Source organism: Gallus gallus, chromosome 5 (assembly GCF_016699485.2).
Source record: "Gallus gallus isolate bGalGal1 chromosome 5, bGalGal1.mat.broiler.GRCg7b, whole genome shotgun sequence".
Classification (NCBI taxonomy): Eukaryota; Metazoa; Chordata; class Aves; order Galliformes; family Phasianidae; genus Gallus; species Gallus gallus.
Genome location: NC_052536.1, coordinates 8,984,034 through 9,010,974, shown reverse-complemented (window position 1 = coordinate 9,010,974; position 26,941 = coordinate 8,984,034). Strand labels below are relative to the sequence as shown.

Sequence of the window (26,941 nt, the reverse complement as noted above, 5' to 3'; positions counted from 1 at the left end):
TCAGGTTGCTGCCCTTCTCGCAGCAGCAAAATTATAGAACGTATCGTATCAAACGTAATGAAGATTTCAAACGTGTGAAAATTCAAACTTAAGTCCTTTGTGGAAACAATAGGACTTACCTAACGTGTTACCTTAACGTGTGTGCTCATACGTACCCTGTGCGAGTTTCAACAGTGCACCGATGGAGGCAAGCAAGCCCTCGCGTTGCTGGTGCGAGAAAATCCTGGTCACCTGGAAACAGGTCACTTTTCTGGCAACTCCATTAGAAACACAAAGGCAAACCAGTCGGGTGACATTCCTGCAATCGCTGAAGAACAATCGGTGTTGTGGTTTCTGACTGCAGCCCTCCTTGAGGCTGTAATTGGAGGTTCTGCCTCGCGCCGGGGATCAGGGAAGCTATGGTAACACAACATTGAGGCGTGTGCACTCAGATACCTCTGCCTTGGCACAAAAGTGGAAAACATTCCCGAAACAGCGGCCTTAAGGAGTGAGTTATAGTTTCCTCTGCCAAGAAGCTAACTGCTTTGGAGTTTCATGGTATTTATGTCTGTGTCAGGACTTCGTTTTTCATTTCTGTTTCCAAGTACTTCAGAGTTGTATCTGTAGTGGTAATCTGCCCTCTCTTGCTCTTGGACTCCTCTCTCTGTTGAACAGCACGGTGGGGGGAATGTACTTAGCTCTACCGAGTGTGAAGTTCCAACAGGACAGCGCTTCTGCCCTTTGCTCTCCCCCCGGGAGCTGTGTGCTCTGCTAGGTCTGAAGGATGGGGTTGATTAGACAGGGGCTGGCTTTATCTGGTCTTCATGGTGAAGGTTTTGAGGGAGTGATGTGAGTTACTGTGTGTAAATTTAATATAGGAATGGACTTAGTAACAAAAAAATCTGTGTTAGTGATTGCTTTGACTTTGGCTTTTTAAACTTGAATTTCAAGGCTATGTCTCTTTAGAAATTTGTCTCAGCCAAAGGTAAAGTGCTTTCTGTGGTGAATTGTACCAATTTATCTGTATCTTGGTTATGTACTAAATCATGAGGTAGTTTTTTTTTTTACTTCTTCTTAACTTTTCTGTGTGTACTTTGTTTTTTTTCAGGCGAAAGGCCCTTTAAGTGTCCTTTTGAAGGATGTGGCAGGTCGTTCACAACATCTAACATCAGAAAGGTTCACATCAGGACACATACAGGTGAAAGACCTTATTACTGCACAGAGCCAGGATGTGGGAGAGCTTTTGCCAGTGCAACTAACTATAAGAATCATGTGAGAATACACACAGGTATGTGGATGGGGTTTTCTGTTTTGAAATGGATCCTGCTTGGGAAAGTCTCCTTTTTTGAACACTGTTTTGGTGCATTGTAGTTGAGTATAGTCACGTTTATGTGACTTGAGCTGGTGCCTTTGTTTGGGCCTCACCTTCCCTCATATGGGGATAGTTTGGCTCACCTTTGTGAGTCACCCTTTCGCTTCAATTGTATTTTCAAGATTCTGAAATGTAAAAGCTAGTGAGAGCCATATCATCTTAGGCTTATATCATCTTAGGCTTATATCATCTTAGGCTTATATCATCTTAGGCTTATATTATATCATCTTCTCATTCTATAACGTGGATAAGTTTCGTGGAGAACTTTTGTATCAGATTAGCTTTATAGTTTATAATGTAATTAGACATCTGTTTCATTGATTTTTTTTTTAAATGGGAACTGTTCTTAATATTAAACCATAATTATTTAAATATATGCTTCCTATAGATTAATCAGAGCTTAAAGACTCAAGCGAAAGAAAGATTGCACCAGAGCAGCAATACAGCTGGTCACTGAGGAAAAGTACAGAGCTTCCAGTAATAAAGGAACAAAATTGTCAGTGCTGTGCAAAACTGATGTTTAGGCTGACACCTTTCCAGAAGCTCCAAGTGCTGTGTCACTCGGTGATGCAGTTTGCACTTGCCTTCATCCTCAGTATCGGTTTCTAAAGGTTCTGTAAATTGCAGCTTTTAGACTGTATCATCCTGTGCTCATCAGGAGGACATTTTATATGGAATGACAGGAGAAAAAAGGGCCCAACTTTCACTGGCAGGTTAAAAAAAAAAAAAAAAAGGAAGACCAGTGAGAGGCTGCATTGATAACCTTAGTGAGCTACAGCTTCACTGTTGCCTTTGAAATTGAAATTGAGTTGGTAGTGGAAGTGTGTCACTAAATACCCTACACATTTGTTGACACTTTTGTCTGTGCATTCTGGATAACATTCTCTCCTTCTCTTTTCCATACAGGGGAGAAGCCCTATGTCTGTACAGTTCCTGGTTGTGATAAACGTTTTACAGAGTATTCCAGTTTATACAAACATCATGTTGTACATACTCATTCCAAACCATATAATTGTAATCACTGTGGAAAGACATACAAGCAGATTTCCACACTTGCTATGCACAAGCGGACAGCACATAATGACACAGAGCCCATTGAAGAGGAACAAGAGGCTTTTTTTGAGCCACCTCCAGGTTAGAGTCTTTGAATCTCTTGTCATAACAAATGGGCTGGATAATATTATGCTGTTTATAACCAAGGAAATTAAAGTGTAGATAAAAATCTGGAGTACTTAATAAAAGTTATTTAACTTCTTTGTAGGACTTTTTAGTGTGCTGGTCAACTTGTAAACAGAAACCGAGAGAGTAATTGACCAGATCATAAACTGAGTTTATAGCAGGCTGGAGATAAGAGAGATTTGAGCAATCTGAGCTGCAGTCCCAGCAAACCTGCTATAAAAATTCTGCTATAAACGTGAATGTGCGAAGGGACCTGCAAGAGTCTAAAGTGTTTGTCTGCAACCTACTGGATTTTTCTGAGGCACCATAGTTGCTGGAGGTCCTTTGTCAGGAATAAAGGCGCTGCTTTGTGAAAAGGAAAAATCTGTCTGTGCAGCACTGTGATACTGTGGTGGTTTTGTGACAGTTAATAGCAGTATGTGTGAATGTAGGTCCTAGAGGCAAAGACGAAAATAAGCTAAGAACGTTTTTCATGTTATCAGTAGTATCTTGTGACTATAAAAATGAGGCTAAAAGAAATACTGTGAGAGAACAGTTATCACTTTGCAAACTGTGATTTGTCTGAAGATAGAAAATGCAGATGCAAAGGGTTCTGTTTTACTGCATGTATTTGGGGAATGGCACTGAACGCCTCAAGCAAATTTGCTATAGTCTCATGCCATCTTTGGGGGGAATTATAGGATTCTTTTACTGAAGTTAAACATTTATTAAGATAATTAACTGAAATCTTCACTCAAAGGCATCACTGTATTCCTCTGGCTGTTTGTTAATGAATAACTCTTTTAAAAACTGCCGTTTGTGTTCTCATGAAGGCTCCTGTATGGAGAAGTTAACATTTAAAGACTGAATTAGAAATGGTTTGTTGCCTTTTTAATGTTTGAGTGTAAACTGGTAATATATTTTTGTTATGAGTAGTATTTGTATGTCTTTTCTTTTTCTCGTATTTCAGCTATCCCTCTTCCACTGAAGTGTTTAAAAACCATCAGACCGGGCTGGCATTTATTCCTTGTCGGTTATCTTTTCTGCCTCTATTTAGGGTATCCAAACTAAACTACTCTCTTGCCTTCTTTTTGTATCAAATAGGTCAAGGGGAAGATGTTCTGAAAGGCTCACAAATAGCCTACGTGACAGGTGTAGAAGGAGAGGATGTAATTTCTGCACAGGTTGCTACAGTTACTCAGTCAGGATTAGGTCAACAAGTAGCGCTAATTTCCCAGGATGGAACCCAACATGTAAGTAAATGTTTTGCTGAAGAGGTGACAAAAATATGTCGAGAGTTTAGGCTTGTGTGTCTTTGATAAACACGTGCTTAGATTTCTCATGGAAAAGAATCTTCTTTGAAGATTATGCCATATGCTTAGGATTGGATCTCCTCTGGGACACCTAAAGTCAACCATATATTCTCTTATCTGAAACTCTATTAATACAGTCTTAGACTTTTCGGTCTATCTGTTATCTCTATCACTGGAAGTCCATTGTGCTTACACTGTAGGCACAGGCTGTATAACAACTGTTACATATGCAACGTAGTTGCTGAGGTTTCCCAGAGTTTCCTGATTATTCTGTTAGTACCTGATATTAGCAGAATAATATCACTGATATCACCGTTGCCTTGTTGGCAGACACTTTTTAGAAAAATAATCTACTTAGACCCAGTGCATGTTTTACAAACTGGTAGTATTCAATTCTTACAATTTCTAACATAAACATGAGAAGATGAGGAAATAGAATGATACTACCTCCACTTGAGAGTTCCTTTGGATAGCTTTTTTTTTTTGAGGAATGGATAAGAAACCTACTGAGAGTGGATTTCAGCACAGTTCTTTAGTGTAACTCTGGTAATACATTGAATGCATACGGGGGAAAAATTGTATTTCAACTGAGAAGGTAGCTGCCATGCCAGTAGGATATGAAAAATATCTTCTAAATTAGAATTGGAGATGAAATATTAAAGGGGGCTGTCACACTGCCAGCCCTGCACACTGCAGCAGTACTAAGAAACCAACATTTTTACCCCTGGAAATGAAGGCCTTTGAAAGCCTTAACGTGGAGTTCTTCTCACATCTATTAATCCTTCGGCTTGACTTCAGTTCTGGAATGTTTTATTGCCTTCTAAATCATGCATCTTATCTAATCACTGACTCATGCCCTAATACATTTATATTGGAGGCATCAGTTATTCATATCAATTTTTAAATGATATTTTTTAATTGGTGGTTTTAATTCTAAGTCCTTACCAAACCTCTTTAGTGTCTCCATTAAGATAAAAGCATGCGATGCAACTGCCTTGAGTCTCACTGTCCTCTTGTGTAAGACCCATGCGTAGATAACCTCACATGCAGTTCTTTGGGGTATGATCTGACTGACATGGAGTTCTAGACTCTGATGGAAAGCACACAACCTCTTTCTCAGTGCTGAGCCATAATTGTATTTCTGTAAAGAGATGGATGTGTCTGAAAGATCATAGGATGTTAGATCTCCATCAGTAAGATGTTTGTAATGAGGGCTCTTCATCCAAGACTGGGAATTGGCCAGAGAGTGACAGTGATGCTCAGGAAATGCAGGAGTACCTCAGGAAGTGGAATAATAGCTGCTAGAACTTGTGGACAGTATGTTACTGTAAATGGGACTTAGAGTATTTTTTCAGTGCTACTATGAATAAGTTGCCTTTTCATTCTGGATTGTCAGGCGGTTTGTTTCACATGAGGAAGGTGAACTCACACCTTCTGCTGCTGAATCAACTGGTGGGAAGGTGTTTGATGAATGCTGCTACAGTGCAAATGCAAACTCTGATTTTTTTTTTTTCAAATCTCAGTTAAAAACATTTACCTGAAGGTAGCATTATGTTGCTGAAAGCCAGGACTCAGGTATGACTTGAGCAGCAATAAACTTATTTACTTCAGGAATGATGTTATGTTTCAGGTCAACATATCTCAGGCAGATATGCAGGCCATTGGAAATACAATCACTATGGTAACACAAGATGGCACCACTATCACAGTCCCTGCCCACGACGCCGTCATCTCTTCTGCAGGAACACATTCTGTAGCAATGGTTACTGCAGAAGGCACCGAAGGACAGCAGGTAAAAAATTATCCTGTGTACAGAGGTAATGTTCCTTTTGAGATGGTATAGCGCAGGCACAAAAGTCATCGCAGTATTCTACACCAGGCTGTATCATTCCCATCTGAAGACTACAGTGTGTTCTGTTCCATTAGTATGCAGCAACAGGATATTTTAGAAACAATAATTGGGCCCCAAGAAAAGAAAAATGAGGTACCAATTTGATAATTCGTGTAGGTATACATAAAACAAGACACAGAAATGCTAAGCATTTCCCCCAGAGTCACACAGTAAACAAGTGGTAAAGCTAAATGTAGAATCCAGTGTGAATTTATTGCTTAATATTGTGGGATTGTAATCTGTTTCACAGAGAGGAAACATTTCTAAGTATATGTTTGCAGTTTTGCTATTAATATACAATAGTTAACTTTTTTAGTACAAATATAGTGATACAGCTTTTAATATTTAAGTGAAAATACATCCCACTGTTCTACAAATGTGCCGTGTGAAAATCAATGTATTTACTTCTCTGTATGAGTGTATGCATTCCCTATATGTGTAGATAATCATAGGGTCACAGACACAGGTACTGAACTTCTGTGCTGTTCTGAAGATACTTATGTTTTGAGGGCTGACAGATGACATTGAGAAACACAGTGATGTAACCTTTCTTAAAAAATGATCTGCTCTGCAGGATGCAATTGTGTTCATGAATAGCCATAGCTTTGAATGTCACCTTGAAGATGACAGTTGTATGAGGTGAATAGCAGTAATCTGGAACCATCCAGTTGATTCTCATTCTTTGGTCCTGAAGGTTGCCATTGTGGCTCAAGACTTAGCAGCGTTTCATAGCACCTCACCAGAAATAGGACATCAACAACACGGGCACCATTTAGTGACCACAGAAGCTAGACCTGTTACATTGTTGGCTACATCCAACGGAACACAAATTGCAGTACAGGTAAAATGAAAGATGTTTTTTGGAGTGTATCTTGCTTCTAGAGCTGCTTCTAGTAGTATAACAAAATCAGTCTAATAAGCTTGGCTGGCTCCCCTAAAAGTCAGTAACCATATAATTTTGTATTTAAAATAGTGTATAGTATTAGGAAGAAGAATAATAAGCACCTGGTTTTCCAAATCTACTTGTAGAACTTAGCAAAAAAAAGTGGTTAGGAGAGGGCTGAAGTTAAGGACATCTGAATCTTTCACCGGAGAATGACGTACGCACTGTTGGGGAGTCAGTAGTTCTTCAGTGGAAGTGTGTGTTCATTCATCCTTCGGCATTCCATGTTAAGGTGGTCAGGAATGCCACATTGATTATCAAAGTTGAATTGCTATGAGCATGCCTGTACAGATAAAATTACTAAAATTGTTATTTGAAGCCTGAAATGCTAATAGCAAACAAAGTGGGAACAGTCATGTAGAAAAAGCAGTAATCAGAGATCTCTCTTTTTAGTTGCTTCTACAAGATAATGATTTCCCCTCTAAACTACAGTAAAACTGAACAGTGTCATCGTGACTGTTTCTTTATGTAATCAGAATTCCTCGATAGGTGTACGTTACATATATATTATATGCTGTTGTTCCACAGAGCTTATTTTCTCAGAAGAATTAAGGAAACTGAAAGTGTTTGTTTGGTTTACCAGATCTAAAATGTAATTCAGTGGCTACTGTGAATTTCAAAAGCCTTATTTTAGCTTTGTTCTGTCTGTCAGGTGAAATTATTATCTGTCTAAATTATTACATGTAATGAAATGCATTTCCCATGCAGCAATTCTTTGAAGAATCTGAATTTGGGAAATACACAGACTAAATCTGCTATCAGAGGATCTCCTGGTTTTCCTGCTGCTTAGATAGCTGTTATTGTAGCTGACCCAGGCGAGGTGTGACAGTACCGATCACACTTAGTTGTGCTCACTACCCATCAGTGTCTTTGCCTTTGGTTTCTTCTCACAAATCGGTAAAGAAAAATCAATCTGTGTAAAATTTTAGATTTATTGATGTTTAAATGCATTTGTTTCAGCTGGGAGAACAACAGTCTCTGGAAGAAGCCATTAGGATAGCCTCCAGAATACAACAGGGTGAAACACCGGGAATTGATGATTAACTTCTAAAACTGCTACCAGAACAATAGAGTGAAAGGTATTTTATTTTCAAACAGCAAAGGTCCATGCCAGCAGCAATCCACAAAACCTTTGAAGTTCCCCGCTCATTGATACTGTGTACACATTTTATGCAAGAGCAAAGAACGTTTTGTAAGTGTTGTGTACATAACCCTGGGAATGGACTGACGTCATCTACTTCCAACTGTTGTATATTCAGGAATATGGAATTAGGATTATATAGTAAATTTCCTTGTTATCCTTTCATCAGATTTCAGACTGGTCTACAAGCAAGTTAAAAACAAAACAGAAGTATTGGAGTTAATTTTTAGTGTCATGTACAAATAATGAAGGCATTACTGAAGATTTGAAGTGTTGTCAAGACTATAACAAAATCATAATTTCAGGAACCCTTTCAAGTTATAAAGAAGACAGAGCCTTTTCAGTTGTTTTCCATACATGGAAAAGTCATGGATTTTGAGCCTACTGTAAACCTTCGTATTTTGATTTGTTTCATACAGATTTGAATACTCTTTAGATTACCCACCCCGTCTCATTCACTGTAAATACAGATTGTTAATGCTGGAAGTGCTAATTGTATTATCTTTAAATTGGATTATGTACAAAGGAGAAACTTTGGTTGTTCAATATTAAAAGAAGTAAATCTAATGATTTCGTTTCTTTACATATTTTACTTAAGATGTTACTCTGAAATTATTATGCAATAAAAGATAACGAGATTGTATTATCTAGATAGGATGATATTGTTCTGTGACATACTGTTTTACTTTTAGTGGGACAAGTTAAATTATTTATTTACAGCCTTGTATAATTTTTTTCCCAAAGTTTATTTATCATAAATTTAAATTTTTGACTAACTCGTTTGACTGCGGTCCACTGAAGTATGTGAAGTAATCAGTGCTAATTGTTATTTTCAGCATTCTGAAGCACTACAGAAATGATTACAAAGCATAATTAGTCAACTGATTTTGACTTCAAAGTAAACTAGGAGTTTTCATGAGGAATATGTTCAAATGGTGCATTTGGGGCATAAATACATGTACTAATAGTCTATTTTCAACAGTTCTGAGTGCCTGCAGCTACTGTTCATTACCTACGATGTGCTGATAACCAATGGTTTTGAAAATCAGGACACAAGTCACTAGAAAAAAAAAAAAAAAAGGATTAATTAAGGATTATGTAAGTACAGTGCTCCTCTCCACCTATCATTCTATACAGGAAAAAATTTGCTGTAGATGAATCCTACACGGTACTGTAAGATGTAACTTAAAACTTTTTATACGGAAAAATGTCTTTACTTGTCTTGTTATTAAGCTTGTTGAGCAAGTTGAACTTTCTTGGCTTCCTGTAAGACTCAGTGCTTACTGTAGATGAGTGTCGAGAGCACTTCTGAAACTGAAGCCCCACCTTTATCTTTCTCAAGGGAAGGATTAAACATCTTGGGGATGAAACGTTGATCAAGCAGTCATTTTGTATGTCTTGTGAGGGTCTCATTTTGCATTAAAAAAAATGTAAGTTAAGAACTATGTACTTGGAGGTATTTGACATCAAAAGGGCCATGCTGAATTTAATGTGATTGACTGTATCAATACGAGTTGCAGCTTTTTATGCTTTTCATACAGATGGCCAACTGCAAAATGCCGTGAGAGAACACAGTACTATGGGTTAAAGGTGGTCAAAATCCAGAGCTGTTACAAAGCAAAACTTGAAAACATTGAGGTTGTCTGCAACCTTCCTGTAGGACTGAGGCTGTTTACTTACTTAGATGCCAGATTTCCTGAAATTTTAAGTAATTTTGATGTCCCGTGGAGATAAACTGTACTATGCAAAGAGGTTAATTACATGTCAACTAGATCAGTTTCTTAGTTTTTACGACCTTTTAGAAATTAAAGGTGTATCATTTGCCATGAACGTTCAAGTTTTTTTCTTAAATTTCATTGCTAATAGTTTTTGGAAACGGTGGCTGGAAGTGACTTAGCACAGAAATAACATCAGTGCCTCTCATTTCCCAGGACGCTTTCTGACCGTTGTACAAATGTGAGTATTACGTCTTCCTTCATACTAGTTAGTTTCCTGCTAGGTATTGAAAACTAGCTTGATAAGGAAAAAATGCAAAATATTTCAGTGGTTTTTCTTGTATCTTACCAGTTGTTCTTGCAAAACTCCTGCAGTCAAAGGTCGTGCTTCCCCCATAGCATAGCTACCCCTTTTCTTTATAGGAAAACATACTTAAATACTGAATAAACAAGCCAGACTGACTTAGACTGCTTAGTCTTGAAAGAGAAGCAGAGATGATTATATGCATTTTCACTGTGAGGCCTTGTATGTATAACAGACTTGTTTTTAGAGTGGAGAGTCCTCTGTGATTTTCTGCCTGTTTCCCAGGAGTGGAAGGGAACCGTCTTGTGTGCAGATACTGCCATTGGAAGGGTCTGTAGTGGAGATTACACGGGTTGAAATTGGGTGAGGTAGGGATCTTGGTGAAAAGGATTTCAGGAGGAGGAAGCAAAGAATATGCCCCAAAGGACTGGGTGGTAGGCAGTAGAAATCTCTTCTATTTCGCCATAGATTTTACTCCTCTTTTCGAATGTTCTGTTTCAAAGGGAGTGGCACACTGGAAGAAGGAATTGTAAAAGAGGGACCATATGAAGTAGAGCAGCCCTTCCTCTTAGAAATTGGCTCCCACATTTCCAGCATTCCCAGTCACAATTTTCTTTCAGACTTGTTTTCCAGCAATAAGTCAACTCTTTCCTTAAAGGAAAAAAGAACAAGAAAAACAAGCCATCTCTAGACTTGGCAGTCAGCACTGGGGGATTTGCTTTTCTTTACAGTAGTTCAGTGCCTCTCCAGATAGTAAAAACAGAGAGGCAGTTATTAGAGGTGCTCCAGCCTGATGACCTTTTGTGCCGGAGGCACTATGCATAACAATGGGACAGTTTTTACCCTAAAGAGCTTAATGCCAAAGCACACATGAATAGGCTGAAGCTGCAAGACTGTGTTTTTAGAAGAGTAAATCCTGAAGCCTGACAACAAAGTTGTAAAAAGCCATAATCCCTGATAGTATAAGTAATCTCAGCGATCAGTCAGCTGACTGATACCAGAGATAGTCAAGCACAGTATGGGAGGAAAAAAAGGACATGTGATGTCTGCCTAGCATACAACAGAAGGAGAAAGCTAATAGTCCAGATAAACAAAATGTAGGAGCTTGGAGAGCAGCTCTTCCTAAACCTTACTCTAGTTCCTAACCTTCATTAAAATGTGGGGAGCAATTTGTTTGACGGGATGTTCTGGCTTCTCTGACAGTCGTGCTGTACTAGAATACTGAAAGATCCCTTGTGTGCTGCATACTTCTCAGGAGACAGAGCCGAGAAGCTATTTAATCAGTTTTAACCACTAGGAAAAGATGGCAGAGTAAGGATGTGAGGAAGACCTGTTTGAACTCAGCAACTTAACAGCGGCATCTGTTAAACTCAGGCTGTATACCTTAGGGTGACCATAGCTCCAGCTTAATCAGAATGCATAAGTACCCTATAACGAACCCATCCCAGTCACTTAGTTTGTCTTTGAAGGGTAATAATAAGATGTGCAGTACAGATTTCGGCGGAGTTTTCATGTATAGCACAGGTGTAGGGCAGGCAGGAAAATGATTTCTAAAGGAGCAAGCTCTTAATTTCTAGAAGACTGGAAAACTAGAAATGAAGGGTAACTTGTATCCTGTTCAGCTAATTACAGTTGTTTGACACTTCAGAAAGATATTATTTCACCTTTCTCAAAAAATACCAGAATGAACACGTGCCTTGTCTGCACAGATGCAGGTGCATAAATTCAGACTCCGGCTCATTGTTGATAATAATGTACTCCTATTTCTGCAAATCAGTATGTATTTGAGTACTGGATCTCCCAAAAGTATTTACTGCTCCATTGGATAAAAGCCTTTTGAAGCTTGAACCCCTGTGACAGGAGACCAAAAGCCAGTCTTGGCTCCTGTGCCTTAAATAGCAAATTATACTCATAAGTCATATAAATCAGCAATTTTTGTTGTCATGTTGTGTAATGAAAATGTAGCTTAGGTGTTTGCAGCAGTTTTGGCGATCCTTTGATGTTCCATTGGTGTTATTTGGCCAGCAAAGTTCACTTGGCCAAAGGAATATCTGACAGTGCAATTAGACTGCCACCTTTAATAGTAATTGGCTGGCACCTGACCCCACCGTTAATGTGATAGCAGACTTTTTCAACTGAAGAGTTATATTCAAAGCAGACTTGATTATCCCAATAAACACACAAGCTTATATCAACAAGGAAGCATTTTGTCCCACAGAGTCTGTGTGTTTTTCTCTAATGGAAACGTGACCCTCTTAAATCCCACCCAGCTCAGGTTTTGAAGAACTAAGAGATCCTGTCTGGATTCATTTTGTTCTGTTTAAATTACTTGAAGCATTTCACTCAAAAGAATGACAAAACGTTGATACTTTTCGAGCACAAATGATTGCATGGAAAAAAAAGAGAAGTGTCTTAGTAAGTTTTTACCTGCTTATCTGCATCTCTTGCAAGATATCTTACATGCAATGGTACACACAAGAGATTATTAAAATAAGGTGCAGTAAATTTGAGAAAAGGCAGAGTACGTTTATGATTTTGTATGTTTCCTGGAAGGGGAATAGACAGAGGTTAGCGATGCTGGTGAATTAGTGACTGTTTTGTTTGTGTGCGTGGGTCATTTTGAGGCTTTCAGTCTTCTGATGATTTTAACTTCACTTTGGCACAGGAAAGGGGCATTCTCGTTGTACCTGATGTTTTCAGTCATGGCAATCATTCTCTCTTCAAACTACAGGAGTGCAGTGTAGCACTCTGCAAATGTCAGACAATTTCTGATCTCAATACAACTCACAGATCACATTCTTCTGCTGCTTTCTTTGTAACCAAAGGCAGAAATGCATGCAGAAAGGGTGTCATTAAGGCCTGATACAGAGTGTATGCTTTCGTTGTTATAGACAAATATTGAGGAATCGTGCCTGACTGCTTGGCAAAATCTGGTTGCTTTTTAAAATATAACTTCTTTCTGAGTACTTTCAGATCTTTCTTTAAATTCCTTTATTTTGGGCCCAGAATTTCTTCTTTGACAGGAGGCTGTCAAATTCCCCTTTCTGTTGTCCACCTCCTTCTCTTGCTCTTGTGTTCACCCAGGAAGTGCAAATAACATCATTGAGAAATGCTCTATCTACATGAAGAGTATGGGCTGAAAAGAGTAAAAGGACTGGCAGCATCAACTACAAGCTGCTGTAGAGTTTCTGACTTTCATAGAGGCAACCTGACTTTCCTTTTCTTCAGCTTTTCCACTTTGTTTTTCCTTCTCATAAAATGAACCAGTTTCAAGATTATGCTGGCTGCTCTACAATGGGTTTCATCCAGTTTTTGGCAGAACTCTTCCAATTTGATCACTGTGGTTTTGGGGGACTGCAGATGAAGTTGTAAGTGCAGGAAATCCTGACAAGTAGGCACTGTGCTCCTTTCTGTGGCAGTTTCCTCTGACAGCTAGACAAATTGGCCATTGTTTCACTTCTTTCCCATTCATTGTTATTTGGGTTGTCCTGTTACCCCTTGAGCTTGAAAACTCCTAGTTAAAAGCTGTTGGTTATCGGTGAGAGTGTGCTGCCCTGATAAGCATTTCTGGTAGCAGAAATCTTGAGTGCACTGGACTGATACATTTTTTAATTTAAAAACAAGTAGTTTAAAAAAAATTGCAAATATATTCTGAAAATAAATTGAATTCCTATGAACACTGCACTATTGCTAGGTAAGTGCTGCCTGGACATCAGGCTATACATCTATGCACAGGGTCAGGTTTTTATTTATCGTGATCTACAGAAGCTCAAAGGTGCAATTTAATGAGCTGCAGAGAATTAGGGCTGAATTTGGCTCCAAGAGCATAGGGCAGGAGAAGACCACTCAGCTCTCCCCTGCTTCCTTCCTCTTCTTCCTGCGACAATCTCCTCTGCTAATGTCCTCTCTGAGGAAAAGGGCTCTGTAGTGCTTTTTATTTAGGCTGTTGGTAGACCTGGTGATGTTGTTTGTGGTGGGCAGGGTAGCCGAGTTACCACACTCATGCTTGGGGAGAACCAACTTTTCTTCAAGACAACCATCGATAGTCCCATCAAAATACAGCAAAAACACAGCTCATGCAGATTCAGGATGGCACATATGTAGAAGCTATGAATACGTGGTCCTTTTACAGCAGCTACACGTTTTGTTATAGTTGCATATTTATTCAATACTTCCTTTTCTTATTTGCTGTCAGTTTGGAAATAAACTTTCTTTTTAAACAACTGGGTTTATTTTGTTCATTTCTTTTACCATTCCTTTTTTCCTCGTGCATTTTTCTCTTCACGTTCTTTAGAACTATTTCCTCTTCTGCACAAACTCATCCTTGTTCCACTTGATGTCCTATTTAAGCTGTTACAGTGATCAACAGTTAAGTGGTTACTCTGTACAAAGAGGCTTCTGAAGTTCCATTTGCCGCTTACCCTCATTAAGTAGCTGTGTCTGTAGACTCCAGAAAGCCGTTTTTTAATTGAAAGCTTGTTCTTTAACCTTTTATAAGGAAAAATTAATATACGAATGAAGCAAGCCACAGTTTGGGGTCCTTTATAAAGAAACGGCTTTTCATCTCCTCCTGTGGGCCATTGATCAAGATGAAAGCTGTATTTTTTTAAAGGCCTTTTTGTATTCCATCTATCTTGAAACTCAAATACTTGAGTTGGTATCTGCTATACAGTGCATTCACGTTTAGAATGGGACATTATTGCAGTTCCGAATTATTTCAAGGCAAGTGTTTGTACAGCACTTGGCTTGGCGTAGCCACCTCTATGTAAGTGATGCCCAGTTCTTTTCTCATGGGTTGCACTGTTTGCCTTCAGCTTTCAGAAATTACAGTTTTCAGGAGGTTTCTGTCATCTCAGAAATTGTGTTCCTGTAGGTTGTCACTGGTTGCCTGAAAACAAAGAATTACTGTCAGTTTTCAGGTGATGAGGAGTGTGTGGGTTATGAGGAGTGTGTGGGTTATGACACTGCAGTGGAAATATTCCTCTGTGCTTTATCAGAAGAAAAACTGACGGCCTTTGTTCCTTGAGATGATGGTAGAGCTCTGAGCAACACCACCTCGTTGTGCATAAGCTGGGACTGTGGGGAGGTACTGAGTCATGTCAACGGCCATCGTGCTCAACCAAATTAATTTAAGGCACTCTTTATGTTTGTGCAGCACCAGCCGCCTCAGGTTTGTCCCCAAGGGCTCTGCTCCTGGAGATGAGGCACCAGCAATTACCAAGGAAAACATGGTTGAGTACTTAGTTCTTTATTAACCGTGTGCTTCACGGCGTTATCACTGAGATCGCAGGCTCTGGGCCGTGCTCTGGTGGAGCTGTGCCCTCTGAGCGGAGCAGGCCCCGTGCTGAGGCGAGCCGTTCTGCGGGGCGGGAGCGTCCCGCAGGGCTGCGCCGGGGCTCTGAGGCGGCGGAGGCTGACAGCAGCCCGGCAGGGCCGCGCTCCCGGCTCTCGGAGCTGCTCGGGCTCCGGCGGCCGCAATTTGTCGGGGCTTTTGTCACTCAAGGGATTTGTGTTAAGGTGATCGGGTACGGGAGGTCGGTGGTTTCGGTGTGCTGCAGTAATCAAGGCGGCACAAGGCACGGCACGAAGCGCAGAGAGGCATTAGCGGTGCGGTTGCTGGTCCGATCCCGGCAGCTGCTGCTGTGACCTGCGGGCCCTTTAAAGGCTCTCGTGGGAGTTGCCAGTAGCCGCATGGGGCGCCATGTGCGAGCTTCCTCTTCCTGAGAGCAAATAAACGGCACGGAGTGCGTTAGCTGAAGTGCACCGGAGCACTGGTCTTCTCTTTTAGCTAAAGAGTGCCCTCAGCTTGCTTAAGTGCGGCGTGAAACTGAGACCCTGGAGCGCTAAAGAGACCCTGCTCTTACGCTAAAGAGCAAAGAGCTCGCCGTGAGGCGGGTCCTTCCGGAGCCCGAGGCAGCGTGGCACGGAAGACGAGAGCTCCCCGCCCGTACAACGGGCGGTTCCGGCCGGGCCCCGAAGCGCCGCAGCCGGGGTGGGCTGCGCCCCGCGGCTAAGATGGCGCCGGGCCGCAGAGCTCGGACGTGTCCGTGCGGCCGCCTCGGGGCCCGTGTCGGGTAGCGGCCCCGCCCCCACCCAACCGCCCGGTGGAGGCTCGCGCCCGGCCCGGCCCCGCCCCCTCCGCTCTCCCCGTTCGCGCCAAAGCGTTCCGTGACGCGAGCGCGTGGAGCTGCGTCCCCGCCCTCCGTGTTTTCAAACGGAGGGGGCGGGAGCGATTGGCTGGCGTGCGCGCCACGTGACTAACGGTCGCGGGAAAGCCGCGGAGTCCGAACAGCGCGAGGTGCGCCGTGCCCGGGGGCAGCGCCGCGCGGAGCAGCCGATACCGCGCCCAGGGCGGAGCGGAGCGGGACGAAAGGCGCAGAGCGCAGCTCGGCGCGGCCGTGAGCGGGGCTCGCCGAGCGGCTGAGCCGCCATGAGCTTCCTCAGCCTGCAGCCGACGGCGGCGCCGCGGCGGGTCTCGGCCCGGCGGGCGGCCGCCCCGATCCGGCAGAAGCTGCTGTTCCTCAGCGGCCACAGCGACTGCGAGGAGGAGGACGAAGACGAGGAGGAGGAGGAGGGCGGCAGCAGCGGCAACAGCACCGGGGAGGACTCGGCCTTCCAGGAGGCGGACTCGCCGCTCTCGGTGGCCCGCACCCCGGCGCGGGGCGGCCCGCCCCTGCTGGAGGAGGAGGAGGAGATGATGGAGCCCGCGGCCGCGCCGCTGCCGGACGAGGGGGACTCGTGGGAGGAGGAGGGCTTCGGCTCCTCGCCCGTCAAGTCGCCCGGCGCCTACTTCACGGCCGGCTCGCCCTCGCCGCCGCCGCCCCACAAGGGCCGCCGCTCCGCCGGGCGCTCCCCTCCGCATCCGGCGGCGGGCGGCTGCCGCCTGCGTGGCGACGAGCCCGGCTCGCCGCTGCCCGACTACCCCGGCACGCCGCCGCACAAGACGTTCCGCAAGCTGCGCCTCTTCGACACGCCGCACACCCCGAAGGTGAGCGAGCGAGGGAGCGGGCGGGGCGGCCGTTACCGGGCGGGGGGGGGGGCGCCGCCCCTCGTGTCCGGCGGTTGGAATGCGGGGCCGGGCGCGGCCGTGACGGTTATGTAAGGCGCGGGGGGCGCTCCGCCCGGCCCGGGGCGGCTCTCGTTCTCCGGGCACGGCGCCGTGTGCCGCCGCCGCGCCGAGCGTTGCGGACACGTGAGGCGGGGCAGAACCGCGCCGCCGTTGCCGTGCTCGTACGGAAGGTGGAAGGAACGAGGAATAACGTTCCGCGCCGATCGTGTGGCAGCGTTCTGTCGGCCTTTGTGCTTTCGCGGTCGGATTTTCGTTTTTCTCCCCAACTTTTACCGTAAATGGGGTTTTCCCGGCGGCGTGGTGCCCTGGTTAGATAAGGCAAAGAGAGGGATGGGCTTACGCCAAGTAGGAACGAACCTTTTAGACGTGCGAGCGTCTTTACTATGGCACTTAAACCAAACGGCTGAACGCTGAGTTCGGGCGGAGGTCTGAGATCAGTTGCCCGCATTCCCTGCCGGTTATCTCAGGGAGGTTACCTTCGGAATCTGGAAGAATCGGTGACGTTATACAGTGGGAACGCAGAACCGTGCTGGGACTGCATAGAACCTCGAGCGTCTCCGTCTAGCTCGGTTTTGGAGAGCACGGCTGGGACGCTCTGCGTGCAAACCTTCCCTCGGGTCCTTCAGGCTCGGTCGGAGGCTGCTTGGCTGAGGTGGTGCTCCTGCTGGCGGTGCGGGAGGGCAGCGCTCAGCATCCCCGTGAGGCTGCGGGAGGCTCGGCTGCGGGCTTTTGTGCTCTGTGTGATGAGGAAACCTTTGATTTGGTGATGTTCAGTTACTGCTGTAAGCTTGCCATCGAAATTCGTGGCCCGGTGTTTAAGTCTAACCTCCCTATCGTTTAGATGAAAATCCTGACGTGACTTTGTGTCTAAAGCAACGTGAAGTCCATCAATGTCTTTCCTATTTTTTTAAATACAGAGTTTGCTTTCCAAAGCCCAAGGACTGGGCTCCAGCTCAGTCAAACTTCGAGGAGGCTCTCTGTTTATGAACGTTGGGAGGTCAGAGAAACAAGACTCAGATATTAGGCAGACACCTCATGTGAATATTAATCCCTTCACTCCCGATTCCATGTTCCTTCACAACTCTGAAAGGCAGTGTCGGAGGAGGAAGAGAACACACTGGAATGAGTGAGTAATGCGTTTCTTTCTTTGTGAAGTTTGTTTGTTTCAAACTGCTTCGGTGAGAAACAGTTTTCTTTGCAGATGTGTTAGCGATGCGAAATAGAGCTCTTGAGCTCGTGCATCTTTGAGATGCACGGTAGTGTGGAAGAGCCATTTAGTACTGGATCTTCTGGCTAATATGTGGTGGAGAAAGATCAGACTGTGTCCTACAGTCAGAGCTGCACACACGGCTGTTTCTTGAGGAGGGGCAAACAAATGGAATACTGGTGTGAAGCATGAGGGAAGAAATAACCACAGTGCTTGAGCTTTCTATGATTTTGTTTTGACTTTCTGCTTATAAATGCCCCATGTTCAGTTAGACTAAACCTGAGGGGAATGGGAGAGCTGGGTCTCAAAGCAATCAGTAGGTGCTAGACTTGAGTTGTAAATTAAGCCATTTTAACTCTGCAAAGCTAACAAGTGTGAATTCCAGCTCTTGTGGAGAGGACATGGAAGCAAGCGATGGAGAGCCCGAAGATGAAACTATCAGACCTGCTAAGGTAATGAACGTTTAGAGCTTGATGTGAATTTTGGCACGTTGTGTCTGCACATCTTAGTATTTCCCTTTCTAATCTCTACAGAGGATCACAATAACAGAAAGTAATATGAAGTCCCGATATGCGACCGAATTTCATGAGCTGGAGAAGATTGGGTCTGGTGAATTTGGTTCTGTGTTTAAATGTGTGAAGAGGCTCGATGGCTGTATTTATGCTATAAAAAGATCCAAGAAGCCCTTAGCTGGCTCAGTGGATGAGTGAGTATTTCCTACTCTTACAAGCTACCTTTTGGTGCTTTTTTGTGTGTGTGTGTGTGTGTGTGTGTGTGTGTGATTATTTTATTTGTTTTTCTTCTAAATGCTGTACAAACTTAAGAAACTGGGGAAGAGAGCTTACTTGACCGTAACAGATTTATCCCAGTATTGTAAATAGAAACAGATTGCTCTTGTCTGGAAATAAAAAATGATGCTCACTTGCATTGGTGGCAGGAGGGTACTGTATGGATAAACTGTGCTGCGCTGATCTTTGAATTAGAAAAGGAAAGCAATGTTCCCACAACTGGGTGCTCATCTGTGTTGGGTCTGAGTGACATATAGGTTGTCAGGCACTTTTTGGATGAGCCTGATGTTCCTGACTTTTTTCCCCACTGTTAAATAGCCATATTAGCGTGTGCTGCTCAAAATTGCATACCAGGCCTGCGCAAGAGAGGTTAAGAGTCTAAGATTGTTCAGTCGTGCTCACGGCCCAAAAACTTACTGATAATCCTGGCCTATGCTTCTTATCTTTTTTTTTTTCCTAAAACTTCAGTGATGTGATTCTGAAAACTTGCTGCTGAGAGTGGCTGGAAAGCAAGTAATGCTAGTGGCAGCTCTCAAGAATCATCTGCAACAAAGCCTGATCTTTAACATTCAGTATGCTTAGCCTTTTAATGCCCAAATAAATGGCTTTAGCTGGTGGAACATAAATACAAGCCCAATGTAAGGTGCCACAGTGATGAACGTTGAGATTTTTATTGAAAGACCTGAGCTGGTAGAGAGGTGTGATGTTATACTGAGTTTCTATGTCAAGCTGAAATTGAACTAATTTCACCTCATAACGTTCTTATGCGCTGTTTTTTATGACTATAACAGGCAAAATGCTTTAAGAGAGGTTTATGCACATGCAGTTCTGGGGCAACATTCTCACGTAGTAAGATACTACTCTGCGTGGGCAGAAGATGATCATATGCTTATACAGAATGAATACTGCAATGGTAAGTGCTGTTCATCAATTGACCTGAACTTGTTTATTAACCTGATTTTTGAAGATAGGTATCTACAAATTGCTAGCATTAAGCAAGAATTGGTTGCCTTCCATAGCACATAGCTGGTGCTGTTATTGTCTCAAATGTGTTTTATATGTTCCTTTCTGTTGCAAAATGGTTTATTGCTTCACGTATCTGTAATCACAAAATTGCAGATAGCATTGAGCATTCAAGAATATTGGGACTACACTTAAGTGTTTGTGAGCAGCAAAGTTAGGCATTCTTTTGTATAATATCTCAAGCTGGAATAGTGAGAAAAGGTTTTCCCCTGAAGATTGGAGGAATTGCTATGGTTGATACCCTGCCAGAGATTTAGAAGATGAAGAGAGATCTTTGTGTTCTCTTATGCTGCTTTGCGTGGCGACTGGCAGACTATGCAGGAGGAAAAAAATATACAAAGTAATACATTACATAACTATAAAAGAAAGAGATGATGCATTTGATTTTGCATTTCCTGTGCATCGGCAGCAAATTCTTGATGATAGATTTGCTACTAATTCTGTTAGTCAGTTGTACTTAAATTTTGGAAGCCAGTTGTCGTTACTTTCTCAATTGTCTGATGTAAAGAACATTTGTTTTCTTCCACGTCTCTTCTAGGCGGCAGTTTAGCCGATGCCATAAGTGAGAATTACAGGAACATGCGTTATTTTACTGAGCCAGAGCTGAAGGACCTACTGCTTCAGGTGGCTCGAGGCCTAAAGTACATACATTCGATGTCACTGGTACACATGGATATCAAACCTAGTAAGTGTAAACTGCTTTAATCTACTGACAGCTACCTCAGTTCACTTAATCTGCTGTAGACAAATGAGCAGTTAGCCACACGTTATTAACTGTAAATTGCTCATTGAAGTTCTGAGTAGTGGTACAGAGATGTCAGTTAGGAAGTTGGCTAGCAAACTTGAACTGTTAATGAGTTTATCTTGGATCTTTTTTGTGTAATTGACTCTTTCTTACATAATATTTGGCTGTTCTCCCAGCAGAGGCACAGAGTGAGAGTGTGTGTGTTTGTGTGCTGTAATTTCTTGCTTGAGGAGTTGGGTATGCAACTGCAACTTCTGTATGGCTAAGATAAATGGGTGAAGCCACATAAAGCAAAAATTGGACACAAACGTGCTTTTTAACAATTGTACTCCTTTTTCAGGTAACATTTTCATATCCAGGACGTCGGTGCCAAATACAACTTCAGAAGAAGGTGATGATGATGAGTGGTCATCTGATAGAGTCATATTTAAAATAGGTAAGAAGCAACTAATTTGTGCTTAAGAGCACAAATGCATCATGTGCATTTCTGAGAAATAACTTCATGTTCTTGCAGGTGACCTTGGTCACGTAACTCGGGTATCAAGTCCACAAGTGGAAGAAGGTGACAGCCGTTTCCTTGCAAACGAAGTCCTGCAGGAGGTAGCTATCCTTGTGGAAGATACTCGTGTTAGATCTGTGTGCTCTCTGCATTCATGATTTGTTGTCTGTCGCCTCCTCGCTGTGGGAGAAACTCGGAAATGATTTCTCCCTGAACACTGGTGGAAATATAATAGTGTGGGTGTGTTCGGTGCTGATTAGTCTGTCTGTCAGATTTCTTCTTACTACTGGGTAGTGTCTAATAAATTTATTCTTCTTTATTTTTTCAAGAACTACACTCATTTGCCAAAAGCAGATATTTTTGCTCTTGCTCTAACTGTTGTCTGTGCTGCTGGGGCTGAACCTCTTCCAACTAATGGTGACCAATGGCATGAAATTCGACAAGGAAAACTGCCAAGAATACCACAAGTGCTTTCTCAAGAACTGCTGGATTTACTAAAAGTAAGCACTCTTGTTCCAGCCGCTCACTGATTTGGGTAGTTTACTGTATTACTGGCCTTAACTAGGATGACTTATTTTCTTTTATCCAAGGTTATGATCAGTCCTGATGCAGAGAAAAGACCTTCAGCTGTGGCGCTTGTCAAGCATTCAGTGCTGCTGTCTGCTGCAAAGAAGAGCGCAGAGCAGCTGCGGATAGAGCTGAATGCTGAAAAATTCAAGAATTCACTCTTGCAGAAGTAAGCGATTCCTTGGGGTCCTCAAATATAACTTAGTTTCTTACTGTTTTTCATGGGATTGCTGATTGACTGCAGAAAGAATAATTTGACAGGTTGTGCAGGTTTGTAAGGACAGGCTTGCTGGGGTAACTTGCTTGCTAATACAAAGACATAATTATTTATTTAGTGATGACTACTGGCCTTGCAACAAGCAACTGCTTGTATTTTTGTCCCTAAAAAAAGTAACTGTAAAGGTAAGAATGACTTGAAAGGTATACCTTTGCATGGGAATTTTCAGTTGTATGGTGTCCTGTGTAGGGTTTTTTGTGTTGTTAGTGTGCTTGCCTTTGACCCATTTAAGATACTACTTGTTTACGTGAGTTCTCAGTGGGAAGAATCATTGTAAGGAAACTCAACACTTGTACTGTGTACTTCAGTGGAAGGAGGAATTCAAGATGAGACTTCTAGGGAAGAATAGATATGTGTTGTGAATCTTAATTTCCCAGTATTGGTGTGATGGACAGGTAGACACGTGCATGTATGACTGAGCTCCAGTCTTTTAAGGAAATAGATTTTAAAAATGGATCATATTATTTCAGTGAACTGGCATGGTGTTAATGTGAAGAGGACACTGGTGTTAATAACACCCTGGCTTACAGGAATAGAACTGGCCAATTGAATAAAAACATGCAACTTAATCATTTTTCCCCATTCAGTTATTACTGATGACAAACTGAGTTGAAACGAGTGTTACTTAAGGTTAGAAAAACTAGTGAGCTGTTGTACCATTAACAAATGTACAGTTAGCAGAGTGGTGTGGTTAGGATGGTATTTTACAGGCTTTATAGTTAAAAAGGTTATCACGGTGGAAAGAGACCATCAAAAATAAACGGAATGCTCACCTGTGTCCTAGGCTCACAGTAGAAGACCCCAAAGAGAGGGATCTCCAGAAAGAGATCCTTCCCCAGTGGCAGTCAGCCCTTAAATGGGGTCTAGGAGAGGTGCAGCCACGCTCCACCCCTTCCGGTCACACAGCTGAATTGCCTTCACCTGTGCTCAGCAGAGCTGACTCAGTCCTTGCCTCAGGTGCTCAGTCAGTGGTTCAGGCTGTGACTCAACAGTTCCCATACAGTTCCCATTTGTACACACTTCCATTGACAGCAGATACTTTGGCTTTTATGAATACAAGCAAAAGTCAGTGAGGAGCTGTTGAAGGTTTTTATCTCAAACTGATGGCAGATCTTTAGTTCTGAACTGCTGTAATTAACCTGAAGTGCTTACTGTGACGTGCATGTAGGCTCTCACTGGTACTTTGCTAAAGTGTGGCTTCCAATGTCTTGCAGAGAGCTGAAGAAGGCACAGATGGCAAAGGCTGCAGCTGAGGAGAGAGCTCTGTTCACTGACAGAATGACAACTAGATCTACGACGCAAAGTAGACCATCTCGACTCATTGGCAAGAAAATGAACCGCTCAGTTAGTCTTACTATATACTGAACTCTGAGGTCCAAAAGAACTACTGAGAATGGCTATAGCATCTCTGCTGGACTGAAGCCTGAGGATTTGAAGGGAACATTCAATTCCTGGTTTCTCGTCCTGTCTGAACAGTGTCACTAGTTTTACAGGAATTGCTTCTGGGTTTTTAATTTCTACGGTATGGCTGATGAGCTGTATTGGCCTTTTGAGATAATGGACTCGGTTACTATCTGTAGAGGATCCTGGATGTTAATCCATAAACGTTTCAGTTACACTGTTAGATGTTACATCGTCCCAGGGTTGACCACTATAGTGGTGTGCTGCTTTTTAATGTTACAGCATTGTAATAGAAGTACTATCCCTAATGATCTTTAAGAAGGAGGGAAGGGGACTTGCTGTGTTACTGGTTTTGGAGCAGAGGGGAGTAAATTTTGACAGCCGGGCTTCAAGGCCACCTATGCTCAGTGTACCTGATGTCAGGTAGACTTCTATTGTGAATTTTATTTGTATATTCAACTGGGAGCACTTTGTAGGCATTGCATAAACCACAGCTTAGAAACCTGTGGAATTAAGTGCCATGTGGAACTGCTGCTATTTTAGTGTTTTGTCCTCGCTGTAAACTGTAGCATTAAAACAATCATTCTTGTGTTAATAGGCTTCTCGTTAAAACAATTACGTGAATCAAATCTAAGCTGCGTTTTAGTGAAGGCAGCGTTTTTCTCTTGAAGCTAGTGCATTGTGAAGTAATGCACCAATTTAATACTTGGACTCTGTATTAGTGTAGTGCAATTGTTAATGTCTTGGCTATTGATGTTCTGTAATCCTTTCTAATAAGTTTCTCTAAATGTTGGTATTCTCTTCAGTTTTTTCACTCTTGAGGCTCTTGTATATTTTTTTTAATGTTGAAATACCTGTAAATAATTGTTTAGCCTAAGTGTTCAGGTTGTTCTTCATTGTTCATGTACATAAGTTTAACTGTGCATATAGTATATCATACAAAAAATGCAGTCTGGGATGCCAACAGAAAAGTTTTCACTATTCAGTTTGAAATCCCCAAACAAACAGAATGTGGCCATTGAAACTTGTACTGATGTTGGCTTTAGGTTAACAGATGTTACTAAAAAATAGAACTGTTCTGATAACTGGCTTGTCTCTTCATTAATTTTAGTGTAAACAGTGTTTCTCCCATTTGTGCTCTGTTTTTACTAGTGTTGAATTTGAATATTAAAGTTAAAAGTTGTGTTTAGTAGTGTCCTATGCTTATTTAAACTTCATAGTTGTGGAAATTAAATGTTGAGTCAGGAACATGGCAAGTCTGGATTAGATTTGCTTCCTATTCCTCTCTAGTGCTTTGTGATTCCCTCGCAGGAGAGTGGGAGTCACTGATAGTTATGTTGGGGCAAAAGCAACACAGTCTGCCCGTGCTAGTGTATATCAACAGCAGTCTGTCTCTACAGCTTCAGGAAGGTGCTGCGAGGTGGGAAGCTGAAGCCACTGGAGTTGGAACTCGATGAACTGGACTTGAAGACTTGGGCAGACTGTGAAGGAAGACCTGCAGCTTCTGAGGTAAGGAGGGAAACTCATACGTTGCTGAGAATGGGAAGAGAACTGGAAAGGAAACTGGCAGGAATGTGATAACAGCAGATTTTCTGTAGCACGGATGTAAAATATTCACATATATGTAGTGTATGTAAAGAGGAGAGCTACATTAAAAGTAATAAAGGCTTGATCAACTAGCCTATTTAGCAAGTCTTTAGGCTGCTGTATTAAAAAATAAATTGAGGGTGGCTTTGAAGAGATGTTGTATGTGAGTTGAGTGGACCAGCAAAATTTGAGTCTTTTTGCTCGTGTAATGTAAATAAATTAAATCTACCTATGATAATTACCTGCTGTTACTTCAGATTGTTGCTTCAAGCTCCTAACATCAATACAGATTGGCTTTTTGCTGTGCCTGCATAGACGTGCTGGTGGCAGGTTTTGTATCTGCAGTGTGAGTGATGCGCAGCCTAAAACATACAACTGAAGTGGCTTTAGGGGGTTTTTAACTTTCCCCCGTGTGTGAAGGAGAACGTTTTAAAAGGGGCTTCTGAGTTTTTTCAGTAGTCTGTAGAAGCAGTAGGAATGGTGATGTTTTATCTCAAATTTTAATGGGAACAGCTCTTCCTGAGTCAGGCCAGTGGTAAGGCTGAGGATCCTGACTGCTGTGGGAAGAGCCAAAGAGCTCATAACGTGTCAGTGCTTTCTTTGCTTGAGTGCTCCTAGCATCCAGTGAGAAACTACTGGCCTCTTGTGAGGTGCATGTAGTCAGACATCACTTGGAAAAGTTCTGCCAAGCATGGTGGAACAAGGTGAGCTTCAGCACTTTAAGAAGGAAGTTTTATCTCAGTTGAAGCAGCAAGTATCAGAACTGGGAGGCAAATGTTATTCAAAATACCTATGTTTTAACTTCTGTTTTTCTTGTGATCTTTTTTTGATAGGTTCATTTTGCAAAGCTGAGGTATCGCAGTACTTTGACTACTTAGATCAGAGTACCTGACTTTTTGAAGAACTACATAGAAAGAGAACCTTAAAATAACTGTAAAGCTGGTATTTTATATTCCTGCCTCCTCTAGAAATGTGCTTGTCTCCTGCCTGAATCTGAATCCACTGCCTACAATCCATCAGAGTGGTGGCTCTGAGTGGTTGAACTGAATTTAAAACAAAATAAACCCATGTGCACCCTACCAAAAGCTGATTTTGTGACCTTGTCTTTAATGTGTTTAGTAGTTTTCAGCAACAACTGCTAGACAAAATAGTCAGGGAATGTTTTGGCTAGCAGGTGTTTGTGTGCTAGTGTGGCGTTTCCCTCACTATTAGAAATCATCATTTTGTTTGGCAGTAGTGATTAAGTGTTCTTATCAACAGTAGTTTAAGTAAGTGGTAACTTTTTCATCCTCACCCTTTGCATTTCTGTAGACCTGGAAAAGATACCACCATGATTTCACCGTACGTGTAATTTTGATATATATCAGTTTAATAATTCCCAACATTTGTGCTGCTTTCCAACTGCTGTGCTGTTTTTAAGGGCTTGTTCTAAAGCAATGACCAGAAACAGTCAAATGTGTAACTCTTCTCTGCATGAACCTTCCCTTTTTTCAGTAACTGTAGGAACCATCTGAGAGCTTGTAGCTCCCCCAGTTGGAGGCTGCTGAGCTGACACAGGTTATTGTCTGAAGAGACTGCAGGGAGACAGCAGGAAGAAGCAGCGAGTAGGCAGGACGGCACGTAGGAAATTAAAGTTTCACTTCTGTTTAAACAGTTGGAATGAACAGGTGGAGATTCTATCACCTTCAACATACAGGACTGGGGAAAGGGAAAGGGAGGGTCCTCGAGGACAGAATATTACTGTGCCTAATTAAACAGGAAGCAGTTTATTATTATTTAGCGTGTTCGAGGACCTAACTTGTACAAGCTCAAAAATTACTTGAGATTCTGAGTTTTCCATTACATTCTTATCAACTACAAACGTAGACTAAGATGCTTGTTACTAGGAACAAACCAAAAAGATAACTTATTTTACCTCTTTATGAAGTGTGACTGGAAAAGCATGTGTATAAATAGCTGAAA

The 26,941-nt window shown here is 42.4% G+C and overlaps 2 protein-coding genes across 15 annotated transcripts in view; both read left to right on the top strand.

The window, feature by feature from the left end:
* The window catches only part of ZNF143 (zinc finger protein 143), a 37,055-nt gene extending 23,016 nt beyond the window's left edge, over window positions 1-14,039 (top strand). For all 12 annotated transcript variants that reach the window (XM_040701211.2, XM_015286466.4, XM_015286461.4 and 9 more), the window contains 6 exons: window positions 1,088-1,267; window positions 2,258-2,485; window positions 3,614-3,762; window positions 5,453-5,614; window positions 6,408-6,554; window positions 7,617-14,039. In XM_040701211.2, coding sequence (XP_040557145.1) covers window positions 1,088-1,267; window positions 2,258-2,485; window positions 3,614-3,762; window positions 5,453-5,614; window positions 6,408-6,554; window positions 7,617-7,700 — 950 coding nt within the window. In that variant the 3' untranslated portion in view covers window positions 7,701-14,039. The remainder of the gene's footprint in view (window positions 1-1,087; window positions 1,268-2,257; window positions 2,486-3,613; window positions 3,763-5,452; window positions 5,615-6,407; window positions 6,555-7,616) is intronic.
* A 2,045-nt stretch (window positions 14,040-16,084) lies between these two features.
* WEE1 (WEE1 G2 checkpoint kinase) lies at window positions 16,085-26,064 on the top strand. 3 transcript variants are annotated; one of them, XR_005860036.2, is made up of 13 exons: window positions 16,085-16,804; window positions 17,803-18,011; window positions 18,478-18,544; window positions 18,626-18,798; window positions 19,672-19,793; window positions 20,442-20,588; window positions 20,989-21,084; window positions 21,163-21,248; window positions 21,477-21,647; window positions 21,738-21,883; window positions 23,206-23,335; window positions 24,793-24,901; window positions 25,813-26,064. XR_005860036.2 is itself a non-coding variant. In XM_040700830.2 (12 exons), the coding sequence occupies exons 1-12, from the start codon at window positions 16,247-16,249 to the stop codon at window positions 24,847-24,849; spliced, it is 1,962 nt and encodes a 653-aa protein (XP_040556764.1). In that variant the 5' UTR covers window positions 16,085-16,246; the 3' UTR covers window positions 24,850-25,217. The 3 variants fall into 3 exon arrangements, 2 of the variants coding, with proteins under 2 accessions (XP_040556764.1, NP_001026352.2); XM_040700830.2 differs by lacking the exon at window positions 25,813-26,064 and having other exon boundaries at window positions 24,793-25,217; NM_001031181.3 differs by lacking the exons at window positions 24,793-24,901; window positions 25,813-26,064 and having other exon boundaries at window positions 23,206-24,581.
* The last annotated feature ends 877 nt before the right edge of the window (window positions 26,065-26,941 follow it).